Raw genomic sequence first — 15,504 nt, forward strand, 5'->3', positions numbered from 1 at the left:
TTACTGAATAGTTGTTTTCCAGACAGTCTGTGCACTTCACAATGTCTGACTGTCTACTCTTGTGAAATATCGGCAGGAAAATGCATAAATGATGCTCTCACTATTTGCACTATGACAGTAGGAGAACCATGATTATGTCCTACAAAAATGCCAGAAGATGACATGTCAAACACAAACAACATTCTGGAAATACATTCACTCCACAGCAGAGGGGCTGTGTTACAGTATATCTGTCAGTTCATATTTGCCCTGGTCAAGAATATATGGGGAGATTTTGTCCTTTAAGAGCTTGAGATTCAGTAATATTGCAAAATCCCTCTCTAGGACATGATCCTAACACAGCTGTATTCTCTCTCTCTCTCCAATCTCTCGCCACAGTGTCTCTTTTCACAATCCCCTTTCTATATCCCAGCAGGGACACTACTCCCTCAGTCCCCTGGGGTGGGGTATGAACTCTGAAACATCTGGGGCCTCATAAACTGCATATGTACAAAATGTGGATATGTACAAGTTTTATTTTTACAATCTAAAATAATTACACTGCAATCCTTTTCCTATTTTATTTCCATGACCATTGCAGGCTGTGATGGGTTCATATTCCCGAAGTAGCCATACAACTAATGACCATGCACATCTCTTGTTTATTTAAACCTAGTAGTCTAAATAAAAAGGCTAAATATATATTTCAAGTGTAACGGCTTTCTTCCTGCGAAGGAGAGGCGGACCAAAACGCAACGTGGTTGAAGTTCATGGTTCTTTTAATAAGAGACACTTAACATGAACAAACTACAAAACAATAAACGTGGCAAAACCGAAACAGCCCTATCTGGGGCAGTAAACACAAAGACAGGAAACAACCACCCAAAAAAATAATATGGCTGCCTAAATATGGTTCCCAATCAGAGACAACGATAGACAGCTGCCTCTAATTGAGAACCAATCTAGGCAACCATAGACATACAATTTACCTAGACAGGTGCCAGCCCCATAAACATACAAAAACCCCTAGACAAGACAAAGCACATAAATCCCCCATGTCACACCCTGACCTAACCAAAATAATAAAGAAAACAAAGATAACTAAGGCCAGGGTGTGACATCAAGTTTTGCAATGCCATAGGCAGCACAGTTTATAATATACAGTCAAATGTAATTAACAGGTGTACAGTTTATATGTGACATTGAAGTAGGCCTATGTATGTTACTGTAACTAGGCTACCCTATTCCTACTTGGGGCATTCTGGTTAAATCAATGTTTCCACATTTCCCAGTGGTTGTAATTGTATTTTCTTTACAATGTTTCAGAATTCATGGGCAGTCCATCATATTTAGGTTAGGGGAAAAGTTGATGCAAAATATTGTTGAATTCAAACGTCCTGCTGACAGGTCAACAATGTGCCATTGTTTAATCATGTAGAAACTGACACAAATCCTTTTCCAGATACATCATAAATTACTGCTAAAGATTAAAACATCCTCCCAACACAGTGGTAGTTTATGTAAAATATTTGAACGTATGGGTAGAATACACAGTATTGCTGTGCGATAAGAGTGGGACATAATTGTCTATTTAATCTCAGAGCCTATACCAAGGCAGGACATAGAAACCGAATAATCGATTGAACTAAATATTGAACAACAATTCAGTCTTTTGCATAGTGTGGGCTGCGTTTATCCTACTTTTAAATTGTTTCGAATATACAATCAATCTTTCTGAATGCATGGACAGGTACTCGCTATATACTGTTGGTAGCATGCTTGTTTAGTTTGAAAGAGTCACTACAAAATATCAAAACATTCTGCGCACACCTCTACAGAAATGGGATCAAAATAGCCATTGCTCTTTAAGAAACTGCCTTGGCCTAATTCAAATCGTTTTAAAATTATACTGCAAATAAAGAGCGTTATTGGCGCCATAAAAGGTATACGGAGGGTGTTTTCCAGGCAGGGGTTTAATGCTCGTTCACACGCGCAGTTTTATGACAGGTCTTATTTATAACGAGAAATGTATTGTTTTCGCCAAGTTTATACAATATTTGTGTGCGTGCGCAGACTTTTCAGAAATGGTGCACTCAGAAATGTTATGTGAAATGTACGCAACGGTTATAGGTTCCAACCTGGGCAGAGGAGCAAAGGCTCTGTCTGCGCGGTCTATTAAAGGGAAGGATAGCAAGGGCTCCAATATCTCCTCTAGATATAGAGTAAGGGTCTATTACGGGGAAGGGCAGAGATGGCTCCAATATCTCCTGTAGATATAGCCTACAATAGAGCACATGTTATTTGTGTAAATGACTGCAGTCTGCAGGCAGGATCTGCTCTGCTTCTAGTTTTAGCAGCCTTAAGAGTTGGACATGCTTACATATCCACATACACGCTGCCATAGAGTTACATTAGAAGTGCCCATCCAAGAAGGCTCAATGTCATTGGCCGCAGATAAAATCACTACAGTAGCTTTGATTGGACTGATCATGACAACATCATACTTTTAAAATCTTAGCTAGCAGTCATCATCATGAATCAAGTTGACAATCTACTGGCATATACTTATTAATCCTTGTCATATGAAGATAAATTATAGATAAAACATATCTGTGCTCATTGGCCATTGGACATGAACTACACAACAAGTTGGAAATCGCAAATTCAACAATGAGTGGTTTGGAAGGAATCAGTGGCTAACTGCAAGCATTGCAAAGCAATCACTAGCCTGCTATTCAGTGGAGTGGCTGTGTGGTCCCAAGTCTGGGATTAAGGGTCTCTTTTCCAAGGTTAAAATGATAAACATTCAACATTGGCCATGCTGTCAATGAAGCATGATTTGTGCCAAGCTCAAAACAACTGTTAACTTGGAACTGCGAAATCTGACTTTAGTGAGTTTCAGACAACTGGGAACTGGGGAAAAACGAGCTCCGACTGGGAAAATGCGTTTTGAGTGGTCCTCCAACTCGGAACTGTACATCTGGAACTCGGGCCTCTTTCAAGAGCCACGACCTGAAGATCACTGACGTCATCATGATTCAACATTGTTTTTTTCAGAGTTCCCAGTTGTCTTCAAATCACCATAAATCAAGAGAATGTCAGACTTTGATGATAAAGTTTGATGACAAAATTTGCCCACGAAGGACCACTGCGCCACCTTCCTGTTCAAGTGAGCACAGCACAACAAGGTGAGGGCGAAAATGTATTGTATGCCGCAGCATAAATTATGTAATATGGCAGGGAGATATGTATACTGTAGCTAAGAAAGTAATACTAAGTGTTGTGTAGTAAGCTGTTAGTAGCCCACGTGCCTCACCCTAATAATTTGGTATATTTTCCCCTCTTAATTTCACCTACTGTTCTGAGTTGGTGGTGCACATGTAGCCTATAACCTGTTTTAGAGAAATGCAATCATCGAGAGTTGGGCCAGTAACCGAAAGGTTGCTAGATCGAATCCCCGAGCTGACAAGGTAAAAATCTGTCATTCTACCCCTGAACAAGGAAGTTAACCCACTGTTCCTAGGGCGTCATTATAAATAAGAATTTGTTCTTAACTGACATGCCTAGTTAAATAAAGGTTAAATAAATCAAATTAAAATTGAATTTTGTAAGAGCTTTCATTGTCTGCTTATATGCCCCCTTAATTTATCCTACGGTTCTGACTTGGTGTACAGGGAGAACAATGTAAGAACGGCCCATGTTCTGAATTCTGTCGCTGTACATTTCAAAGGCGCTGAGCAAATAGTTATATTGACAACATCCGTCCTAGCTCGCTCATTAATGTCTTTATCGAAATGACAGATTGCCTCTTATCTGCTTGTCGTCCCCTTATGCCATAGTTTGTACATCTCAATTGTCAGTAGAAACCAGATTTGTTTAAGCAAGTCAGCAATATCAGCTTTTTAAAAAATAAAGGCAGTAAATGAGGCTGAATGAACTGTTTTGCTACCAGACAAGGCCAGGTGTAGCAGTGGTAAGGTGTTGGGACAGCTTTATGTAGACCCTAAAAGTTTGTGGGCACCGTTTTTCACCCCCCCCCCCCCCCCCCCCTCTCTAAGATTTACATGCCAAAATCGCCACTGTGCACCTTCACTCTTACTCTTAATTAATCTCATGTAACTCAACACGCCATCCACTAACTCTTTAAAAAATCCTGTATTTTTAGTATGGCAGAGTCGGTGTAACTAAGCCAGGGCTTGGCCCCTCCTGTATATGTGTGTGTGTGTTTGGGGGGGGTGGGGTGCACACAGGTAAACAGAGGCACCAGGTGGTCCTTTTGTCCTGCCAACAGTTGGGGGACCCATACAGGGGCCACTGGGGGAAACTGACTTACAATACAAGCTGTCTTAAAATGTCTCCATAGTGAGTGTTGGAGAGGTGGAGTTTGAGTAGGCTACTTATAACTTTATGTTACAAACACTTTCTCTTCTGGGTATGAAATATCATTGCGGGGTGAGCCACTCCCTTGTCTGTACATTAACCCTTGTGCTTTGCTGCAAAACAATTACATCCATTGTGGTATGGTGAAATTGACCCACACAGTTTAAACACACTCAACTTTATTTTGTCTTGTCAGACGTTTCAGAAATAAGAAATACAAGGACGTTTGATTAAAAAAAAACTCTATATTTAAGAACTATTTGTTAAACATATTTCCTTTCTCCCAAACAAGTATTTTCTGTTTGGAGCTCATTTTGGAGTGTCAGAGATCTGCTGCTCTCACACTGAGAAGGAGAAGCTTGGGAAAGCTCCTTTTCACCCAAATATAATTATAAAAGTGCAACCAAAAACAGTCAAAACAAAATACATCAAAGACACTTGTTTTTTTTTGTTGATCTGTGCAAATATCTATACACATGAAAGCCCCCCGGGTCAAAATGACCCACAGCATAAGGTTTGTATACAAAATAGAAATAGACATTCCAAAACATATCAGTGTGTCCACATTTTGAAGTTAGGTTCATGACCCTAAATGAGTAAAAGTAATTTAATTTAATGTAGAAAAAGATAGATTAACTAGTGTTTTAGACAATTCAAACGTGGAAATGGGTCAAATTGACCCACAACATAATATCAGGTTAATAAAAATGAGTAAACGAAATTAAGCAAATGTTTAAAATAGGACACATATCACATGCACAAAGCTAAATTAAATGAACAATTTTGAATCCCAAATGGTAGGCTAGCAGTTATAAAACAGTTATTTTTAACCGTGAACTATCAAGGACAATAGTTTGGCGCTCTCATGTTCGTTAACATGTTCGTTGTCACTTCCTGTTTACAGTACCCTACTATACACTTGCAAGTTGTCACTTTATGTGTTATTTTTTCTTCTCTCAACAACCGTTCTCCGATTCGAATTTGACTGTCGGGAGGGCGGAGTTCAACTCAGTAAAACCCTCCATATTATAATCTTGAGTGTCAGACAGCACCTTTACCTTTGGGACAAACATCGACGGAGACGTTGTGCCTGACTGTTCACTCTACTGGTAACTCGAGAGAGGCTGGTGTCGTATTCATATTGCGTTACCAACCGGAACTGTTTTATGCTCAAATAACGTTTTTGGACTATTTACATCCAAACTATTCAGGTAAGGATCGGTTATCTCCACATGGAGACGCGATATACAGTTTAAAAATGTATGTATGATATGGAAATGTTACTATGTATCAGGCTAGCCTACTTCGTATGTACAGTTCGAGAGATGAGTGATGTGAAGCTACATTGTTGCCAGCCAGAGAGGGAGAATATTCATTTTCAAGTGCGTCGCTTCAAAGTGGATCTATTCTAATTAGCTACTTTGTAAACAATGATCATCATTGGTCAACACCTGGGTCATATTCTCATTTGTCTCGACTTTACGGTTAAATGTGTACTGTTAGCAAAGCCTACCACATTTCCAGAACTGAAATGCAGAATTATACTGCTGTTGATTTTTTTTATTTTTTCAATCCATGGATAGTGTTGCTCAAAGTAGATGTCAAGGTGATTTAGTTTGCTGCTTGTCAACTAATTTATTTATTCAAATTTCCAGACTGGCATCCTTCACTTTTGCAACAATTTTTTTATGAATAGCCTACAGTAGGGCAGGCTTTAGCCTACATTTTACCAGCCAACACACACACAGCTCTGAAGGAGCTCTGTTTACAGTCTGTCTGTACATGTCTGAACTGGAGTTTGTTTAATTAACTTGTAGGGAAGAGGCGGGTGGGTTGTCACCAACCTTAAATACCTCGGCTGCAGGAGGCTATGACTGAGTGTTGTTGATAGTTCCTGGTCAAGATTGGGCTTGGTATTGGGTTATCTTGTTCTGTATCTCAGTGAGTAGCCTACTGTTCTCAGTGATTTTGCTTTTACGAACAGTTTCACAACAAAGTAACTGTGATGAGGATTAAACATCCCAAGGAATGTCAGAGAATTCCAATGATTGGCTTGATAGACCGCTGCCACACTCGGGAGCCCTAAGGCACTGCATCTCAGTGCTTGAGGTGTCACTACAGACACCCAGGTTTGAATCCAGGCTGTATCACAACTGGCCGTGATTGGGAGTCCCACAGGGCGGTGCACAATTGGACCAGTGTTGTCTGGGTTTGGCTGGTGAAGGCCGTCATTGTAAATAAGAATTTGTTCTTAACTGACTTGCCTAGTTAAATAAAAATACATTGATATAGGCCATATGTATGTAGAGACAAACTCCTTACTTATATTATTGAATATTTTTATTAATATAATTCACCCGTCTGTTTTTCAATCTGTACTTAGACAATGGTTGTCTGGGTTTTATTGCAAGCTGTTGCATAAAGCCAGTATTTCCACAGGAAGGATGCTAGAGCTGTTGCAGTCTTCTAAAAATTGCTGTAAGACTTATTAACATGAACTATAGAAAGATGGGCAATGATGTGCCAATAACAAGACCCAATATGAACTATAGAAAGACTGGCAATGAGATGCCAATAACAAGACCCAACATGAACTTTAGAAAGACTGGCAATGAGGTGCCAATAACAAGACCGAACATGAACTTTAGAAAGACTGGCAATGATGTGCCAATAACAAGACCGAACATTAACTATGGAAAGACTGGCAATGAGATGCCAATAAGACCCAACATGAACTATAGAAAGACTGGCAATGAGATGCCAATAACAAGACCCAACATGAACTATAGAAAGACTGGCAATGAGGTGCCAATAACAAGACCCAACATGAACTATAGAAAGACTGGCAATGAGATGCCAATAACAAGACCCAATATGAACTATAGAAAGACTGGCAATGAGATGCCAATAACAAGACCCAACATGAACTATAGAAAGACTGGCAGTGAGGTGCCAATAACAAGACCCAATATGAACTATAGAAAGACTGGCAATGAGATGCCAATAACAAGACCCAACATGAACTATAGAAAGACTGGCAATGAGGTGCATATAACAAGGTCATTAGTGCACTACTTGTTACTGGTTTTGGGTGCTGACAGTATCCATTAGTCATGTTTAGACGGCATGACTAACACTTCACTTGACAATGGCGATACTAAGGCCAGTGTCATAGGGGTACAAGACCTTTCAGCGCCTGTCAAAACCATAAGGAACAAGACCATGCAAGACTGTTCTCTCTGTTTGGATTGTGGTGAACTACGTTGAATCATAATCCTACGTACAAATGACTTCCATGACACTCTCTCCTCTTCCAGGTGTGTGAGACCTGAGACCTGAGATGGGCCTCCCCTCGTTACTGTGCCTGTGTGTGCTGGTGACCCTGTGTGGCCACCGGGGGGTGCTCTCCCAGGCCCCCTCCTATGGCGAACGGGGCTCCGACCTGGGGCTCCAGGTCTTCCTGCAGGTGGCCCGCTCCAGACCCCAGGAGAACGTGGTGCTTTCCCCCCACGGCGTGGCCTCCATCTTGGGCATGCTGCTGCCAGGCACCCATGGAGAGACCCGCAGGCAGCTCCTCACAGCACTCCGTTACAAGAAGAATGGTTAGACTCCCTCAATACTAGTCCTTTCATAGCCTCATCCAGTGTCTCTCATTAAATGGATTCTGCCAATTAAGCCACTTTTCTTCTTACACAGAGTCAGATGAACTCATGGATACCATTTTTATGTCTCCTTGCAATATGAAGGAAGTTAAAAGGTAGTTTTGCGAGCCAATGCTAACTAGTATTAGCACAATGACTGGAAGTCTACAGGTACGCTAGCATATGCTACTGTACTTGTAGACTTCCAGTCATTGCGCTACCCAGAGTAACAACATGATGACTTGAAGGACATGCCTTCCAGTCATACTCCTACCCCGAGGAACGACAGTTTTCAGAAAATCCCCAAATATCTCATTGAAATTGTCCAACTCTTCTTTCCAGGCCCTTATAAGATGTTGAGGAAGCTCCACAAGACGCTGACAGCCAAGTCCAACCAGGACATCGTAACTATCGCCAACGCTATGTTCTCCCAGCAGGGCTTCCCTATGGAGGAGGCCTTCATGTCTTCCAGCAGGGCCAACTTCCAGTGTGAGAGTCGGACCTTGGACTTCACTGACACCCAGGTGGCTGCAGCCACCATCAATGACTGGGTCAACAACCAGACCAAAGGTGAGACTCCAACTGGAGACAAGCTTACTGTAGGACAGTCAATTTAAACATTACCATATATCTCTAATGGTATGTAATTAGGCTACATTCATTTCACTAGGTCTTGTGGTAATTTTACATTAAATGGGGGTAACTAACTTGTCCTATTCAATTCATTGTTTATTTTGGTCAGTGTGTAATTTGTGTTGGAATCATACATTTTCCTGACTGCTGTGTTCTAATTTACAGGCCACATCCCCACTCTGGTCAAGGCAGACATGTTGGACGGCGCTCTGACCCGCCTGGTGGCCGTCAACGCCATCTACTTTAAAGGACTGTGGAAGTCCCGCTTTCAGCTGGAGAACACCAAGATAAGAACCTTCAATGCGGGAGACGGCAATGCATACAAAGTCCCTATGATGTCCCAGCTGTCGGTCTTCAACATTGGTGAGTTCTGCTCTGAAACCTAAGACACCACTCTGAACCCTTAGACCACATAATTCCATCATGGCTGTAGTTTAGCCTGTTAAGTGACATGGATAGAGTTTGTCATGTTGGCCTAAGAGTAGTCGAGTGGGGTATTTATCCATGCCTTACAGTTTCAGGACAGAATAGCTACTCTGGACTGTCTGGGATTATTTCCCTGACATGCCTAGTTTATTTCTGTAAATAAATTGTGAAAGCCTCGTGAATTAAGCATTGCTTTTGGGAGTCATATTTCAACCTCCATTTACAGGGTAAATACTATAGAGGAACACATTTGGCAAACATATTTCTCAGACATAATTGACAGGTTAAATCACTTTTCTGTGGGTTGATATGAGTATAATGGGAACCATATTGTTGCTTTATGACTACATATGGAGTTCAGCTTCGATGACATGTTTTATGACTGTTTTACAGCATGATTGTACATGTTGTTGGATTGGTATCACTGTGGTTTTGGCTTGTTTGTCTTGCGGACCACATCCCTACCACAGATTGTCCTGGGAACCAACAAACGTCATCCTTCTCATTATGCAACTAAAGCCAAACTTGACTAAACTCTTTGACATACAATATTCATGTCACTATAGAGGAGAGATATAGTATCCTCATAAGGGTGTTGAATATTGTCAGAATTTCAGATAGACCAATAAACACTTCTTAGCCTACGGTATGGATACTCCTGACCCCTTATCTCCTAGGTCTGGCGAGCACACCCCAGGGGCTGAATTATAAGGTCATTGAGCTACCGTATCATGGCAACAGCATAAGCATGCTGATCGCCCTGCCATCGGAGGAGGACACGCCCCTAGGTGATGTCATTGCTCACATCAGCACAGCCACGATACAGAGCTGGACCAAGCTGTTGCACCAGAGGAAGGTCCGCCTGCTGCTGCCTAAGTAAGACCCAAACACAACCCACTCACTGGTTCAAAAACCCTTACCCAGGATTCTGTTCAGTAGGACACAATGTCCTGGACACATTGCAAGTAAAAATATATTGTATAGAGCTGACATTATTGCCCACTACATGACAGAGAAGCATGTCTGTAATGTTGCACCCCAATGACCAAGTAACTTCCAAGTATTGTTGCAGGGACGGGTAAAAGACAAGACACACCCACTCCTGACTCTTATTTTAATAATATTTAATTAACCTTTATTTAACTAGGCAAGTCAGTTAAGAACAAATTATTTTTTACAATAATGGCCTACCCCGGCCAAACCCTCCTCTAAGCCGGACTATGCTGGGCCAATTGTGTGCCGCCCTTTGGGACTCCCGATCACGGCCGGTTGTGATACAGCCCGGGATCGAACCAGGGTCTGTAGTGACACCTCGAGCACTGCAATATAGTGCCTTAGACCACTGCACCACTCGGGAGCCCTGTGGCCAGGAAGCACTTCCTATCAGCAAATAACACACCTGCTAACACTCCTAGCTTCAACATTTGTGCTATTTGTTATGTGTATGAAAAGTCTTCACTAATTGGTGAATGAAATGGTCATTACATCATTGGCCTGTGTGTGTAGGTTTACTGCTGAAGCCGAAGTGGACCTGCGAGCCTCCCTCTCAGCCCTGGGGATAACAGACATATTTGATGAGGGCAAAGCTGACTTCAGACACCTCAGTGAGTGGCACTGGGCTCATACATAAAAAATCACATAGAACTGTAAGGTCTTCTTTCTGACAGTGTATCAACCAACCATTGGTCTCAGTCTGGCTTGACACAATGATGACTGGTGCTAATATATGAAAACATTGTTGACTGTTTACTGCGATGAGAGCTCCAAATAGCCATGATTCATGTCTAGCTGTCCGGTGTGAAGTGGTGAAGAAGCATAAGATGTTATTTTCCTCTAATGACTTCTGCAGGCTTTCTGATATTATGGACCAGAATTAACGTGTGCAGAGTTGTTGTCTAGTGCCACCCAGTGGAACATTGTTTTTATCAATGGAACTTTACAGCACTTGAATATTTTGTCATCTAATTTTTCCCTCAGGTACAAAGCCTGTGTATGTATCTAAAGCGCTACAGAAAGCTAAGATAGAGGTCAATGAGGATGGAACCAAAGCAGCTGCTGCCACGAGTGAGTGTTTGTTGGTTTAGTCATTTTGTGTTTGTATTGAATTGAGTTTGGCATCTGTGTGGATACTCTCTCTGAATATTAAAGATAAGGCAGGTTGAAGACATGTTTTGATTTGTATTTATCCTTTTCCTCCAGCTGCCATCTTAATGGCCAGGTCTTCTCCACCTTGGGTCATCGTAGACCGACCCTTCCTCTTCCTCATCCGGCACAACCCAACAGGTACAGCGTGCTGTCTGTCTGGCTCTCATTTTTTCTGTAACTTTTAGAATGTACTCTAATCATTTCAAAAGACTGACATCCTCTTTGGCAAAGATCATTAGTTGTTTATCTAGCAGTTGTGTAATTGAAACGACATCGGGAAGGTCAGGTCATATTCTGTCTTTGGTTTTCTTTGTTGTTGACATGCATGATATGTTCATTTCCTTCTATTTGCTGTATAATTACTTGTTGTTTCTTTGGTCCTCAGGTACGATCCTCTTCATGGGCCAGGTAAATCAGCCTTGAGCTTTTTCTGCCTGCAGATGTCCCTTTCCCTGGAATGTGCCTTCTGAGCTTCAGAATAATGCATTAATATACACAGCACACACTTCCTTGCTCACATGCAAACACACCCATACACACACAAACACACTCAGACTTGTATTTTTGCCATCTGGAGATTTGTGTACAATATGGACATATTATGATGCTATTTGTTTTAAATGTTTGCATTTGATTTGACTTTTTCTATGATCCATAATATAGTGTTCTGCCAATGAGACATTTCCATAGTGTTTTAATTATCCTTTGTATACTTTCTAGAGTACTTGCTACCTTTTTTTTTTTATGTGACCCTGAATGTCAAACGTGTATATTATATGAGGTACATTTCAGTTTGAATTAAAGTTATTGGTGGTTTTACATGTTCAGTTTCAGATTATAAAGTTACACTCCAAGTCACTGAATTCATTTAGCCACTCAAACCCATGTTTTGATATGTCAATCATCTGCATTAAACTCTGTTTGAGTACTCTTGTACTTAGTTTTTTTTTCTCCAAATGGAATGTAACAATTACCATCTGTTATTGAGGTGGATGAGTTGGTACTTTAAAAAATTGAGGGGTGTGCTTAAATAAACATCCTTTCTCTTGTATCAATCAAATATACAAAACATTCCATAAAGTAAATTAATGTATTTATAAAGTTATATGTAAAGGATACCTTCTATTAGGGAAAAGTACCTTTGGATGTGCAAGTCGACCAGGGGAGATTCTCATTTGGGAAAAAGACCGTCCTCCATCCTCTCTCTCCTCTGTGACCTGGAAACAACTCAAGTTGGTGAGTGGTCGAGGAGAGTGTCATTTAGTTAGTAGGTGAATGGAGGAGTGTCCTTGCCTCCCACCGACAAAGCACATGTGAGGTACAGTTTTGTGAGCATGGAGAGGTTAGAAAAAGGCAGACTAGTAAATTGGGCTAAGGAAAAGGTGGGTATTGAAGAAAGGCTATTTGTGTGTGTGTTCTGCAAGCAGTACAGCGGATGAAGGCACGGCATGAGCGTGGTGAATGGATAGACATGGTTATGGAAAACGAGGAAGGAGAAAAACAGTGCAGTGGGAAGATGTGTGTTGAAGTACAAAATATATTCTGCTGTCTGATGGCTCAGAAATGGAACCTGATGAGAGTGAGAATTAATGACCTGTGGTGGTAGGTGTGGTGAAGTCATCCAAGTGTCACGCACCTAGGGACAAGATGTGTGACTTGCTTTGCTCTCCAGACAGGCTGCCTTTGAAAGGAGTGATTACTGCGGTGGTGTTGAGGTGGAGCAACTGAAATATATTTTTTTCCCTATGTCTGTTTTACGCCTGCCGTTTGGTGCGACACAGGCCCCGTGGCGAGTGTGGTGAAACTGAGAAGACACTGTCTGTCCTTTTGAGTTTGGAAGCAGAGTTTTTACCTGATAAAATCAGTTATCTCGTGAAAGCTTTTGTGCCAAACCCACTAAGGTGTTTCAAATGCCAAGCTTATGGTCATGTAGATGGAGATTCCAAGATGTGAGAAGTGTGCAGGAGGGCGTGTTACAAAGGATTGTGTACTATCGGTGGAAAAAACGGTGTCTCAATTGTGGGGGAGCCCATGTTGCTGAGGATCAGAAGAGATATAGGTTGTAGTTGCCAGGGTCAGCGTAGAACAGGAGGTGTTGTATGCTGAGGCAGTGAAGAGAGAAAAGGATGATGAGTCACAGGTGAGCAGTAGGCCTAGGGCAATACAGAGTGATACAAATGTGTGCTTCAGTAAGGTTTCTTAGCATTCATTGCCATGATTATCAACTGTCCCGCAGAAATGGAATGTAAATCACAGAAAATAGATGTTTTGGTGGCAGTTGCAGATAAGTACTTGGGTGTACTAGGTTTTACTGCAGAAGAGTGACAAGGTGTGTTGAACAAAAGAGTCCTGTCCTCCCAAGCAGTCGGCCTGGTGAAGGATTACTTAGGGTCAAGGTATTGGCATGGGGGTGGTGATTTCTTTTTTTAAATGTAGTGGTATATAGGTTAGTTGGTGGTATGCAAAAGTGGTATGTAGGTGTAGGGTTAGTTGGTGGTATGTAATAGTGGTATATAGATGTAAGGCTAGTTGGTGGTATGTAATAGTGGTATATAGATGTAAGGCTAGTTGGTGGTGCATTTTTCCCTTTTTGTTTTTGTATCACAAAATGTAACTTGATCAACCACACAATACCGCACAGTAGGTGGCGGGATGCACAAACAAAATGTGCAAATGCCATAATACCAAAGAAGAAGAAGAAGAAGAAGAAGAAGAGTATCCTACCTGAGCCCTTCCCAGAAGAGTTTTGAGAACTGCTACACCCTCTTTGAATCAGCTGTTGTTTACTCAGAGGAAAAAAGCATGCATATATTTAAAAACACTATGCTACTTATACTTTTATCTATAAAACATGTACCACATACGGATTACTTTTTACCTCATTACACATTTCATTTGGGATTCCACCACTGTAAATGTCATTTGCATGATGGGAGAAGTGAAGAAAGAGTCTCATTTCATACAAGTGTATCTGTTTCCACATTTCCTTCCACATTTGCTTTGACATTTTTCAAAAGGAGTTGAGGAGAGGACGGAGGAGTTGAGCAAACCAATTGAGAATCTCCCTATGTGTGACCATAGAACAGTGATAGCAGCAAAGAGTGGTGCGCCCTAGTAAAAAGCTTGCTGGTGAGTGTGGTCTGAGGGAGTTGGTGGTTGGCCCTGCTGTGGTGATGGGGTGTTCTTCCGTGGTTCCTTCTGGATCCTGCTATTGATCTAATCTTGGTAGAGACAAAAAAAAATGTCAGAAGTGAGTGATATAGGGGGTTAACAATTACATTGGTAGATGTTTTTGTTTTTTTTACAGATGTGGTCATACAGAAGCAGGTGAATACATTCCTTAATTTGATGTGGTGATATGTTGACAACTAACAAATGAACTGTCAGTATACTCTGTTGAACTGTTGGCGATAGTAGCTGCCCTCCAGTGGGTGGAGGACATTCAACCTGCCAGAATTGCAGTATGCTCAGATTCCCTGTCTGTATTTAATAGTTTATCATCTGGCAAATCTAGTAGGAATGATCTGCTATTGGAGGCATTAATGTTATTATGAAGAATCAAGTGATAGGGTGATTCTGTTGGGTCCCAGACCATTTGGGAGTGGGGGGGGGGGGGGGGGGGGGGAAATGAAAGAGTAGAGCCATTATGATAGATGTGTGGCAGAGGAGGTGGGACTCAGAGCCCAAAGGCCAGCGTTTATATGCCCTCCAAAGAAAGGTTGGTGGACCAAGAGTCAAATTAGGAAGGAAGAGGTGGTGTTTGCTCAGTTGCATCTTTGTAATTTTTTTTAAACCTTTATTTAACTAGGCAGGCCAGTTAAGAACAAGTTCTTATTTTCAATGATACAGTGGGTATGGTAGGTACAGTGGGTTAACTGCCTTGTTCAGGGACAGAATGACAGATTTTTTGTCAGCTCAGGGATTCAATCTAGCAACCTTTCGGTTACTGGTCCAACGCTCTAACCACTAGGCTATCTGCCGCCCCGGCAGGAGATTGTACATCGAACTCATTATCAAATCTGGTTGGAAAGCATACGAATGGTGTATGGTTGATGAAACAGTGAAGCACACAAGTACCTGTATGTGGAAAATATTAATGTGTAGGGTTATTGAGGTTGGACAGCGATGGGGAAGGGTTTGATAGAAGTTAGTAGGGGTCTTTTTATTTTCTTATTGGTACAGGATTAGATAGGATAATTTAGTTTCTCTAATTGTTTGTTTCTTTATTCATTAAATCTGTAAACTGTGATTGACTACACACCCCAGTACAGTAGTTGGCGGTATTTACCTCTAACGTTTG

General features: G+C 41.4%; 1 protein-coding gene across 1 annotated transcript; it reads left to right on the top strand.

Moving 5' to 3' along the window:
• Positions 1-5,244: 5,244 nt before the first annotated feature.
• On the top strand, positions 5,245-12,137 carry serpine2 (serpin peptidase inhibitor, clade E (nexin, plasminogen activator inhibitor type 1), member 2). The gene is made up of 9 exons (XM_021588340.2): positions 5,245-5,570; positions 7,677-7,961; positions 8,343-8,570; positions 8,799-8,996; positions 9,737-9,935; positions 10,566-10,663; positions 11,037-11,123; positions 11,259-11,342; positions 11,590-12,137. Exons 2-9 carry the CDS (start codon positions 7,700-7,702, stop codon positions 11,625-11,627), a joined length of 1,194 nt encoding a protein of 397 aa, XP_021444015.1. The 5' UTR covers positions 5,245-5,570; positions 7,677-7,699; the 3' UTR covers positions 11,628-12,137.
• The last annotated feature ends 3,367 nt before the right edge of the window (positions 12,138-15,504 follow it).

Source organism: Oncorhynchus mykiss, chromosome 27 (genome assembly GCF_013265735.2).
Source record: "Oncorhynchus mykiss isolate Arlee chromosome 27, USDA_OmykA_1.1, whole genome shotgun sequence".
Classification (NCBI taxonomy): domain Eukaryota; kingdom Metazoa; phylum Chordata; class Actinopteri; order Salmoniformes; family Salmonidae; genus Oncorhynchus; species Oncorhynchus mykiss.

What these genes read in the sequence shown, in the direction of transcription:
- serpine2 (XM_021588340.2), top strand. Translation starts at nt 7,700, where the DNA reads ATGGGCCTCCCCTCGTTACTGTGCCTGTGTGTGCTGGTGACCCTGTGT. An exon ending in GTCCGCCTGCTGCTGCCTAA is followed by an intron (nt 9,936 to 10,565) that starts GTAAGACCCAAA and finishes CTGTGTGTGTAG; the next exon opens with GTTTACTGCTGAAGCCGAAG. An exon ending in CAAAGCAGCTGCTGCCACGA is followed by an intron (nt 11,124 to 11,258) that starts GTGAGTGTTTGT and finishes CTTTTCCTCCAG; the next exon opens with CTGCCATCTTAATGGCCAGG.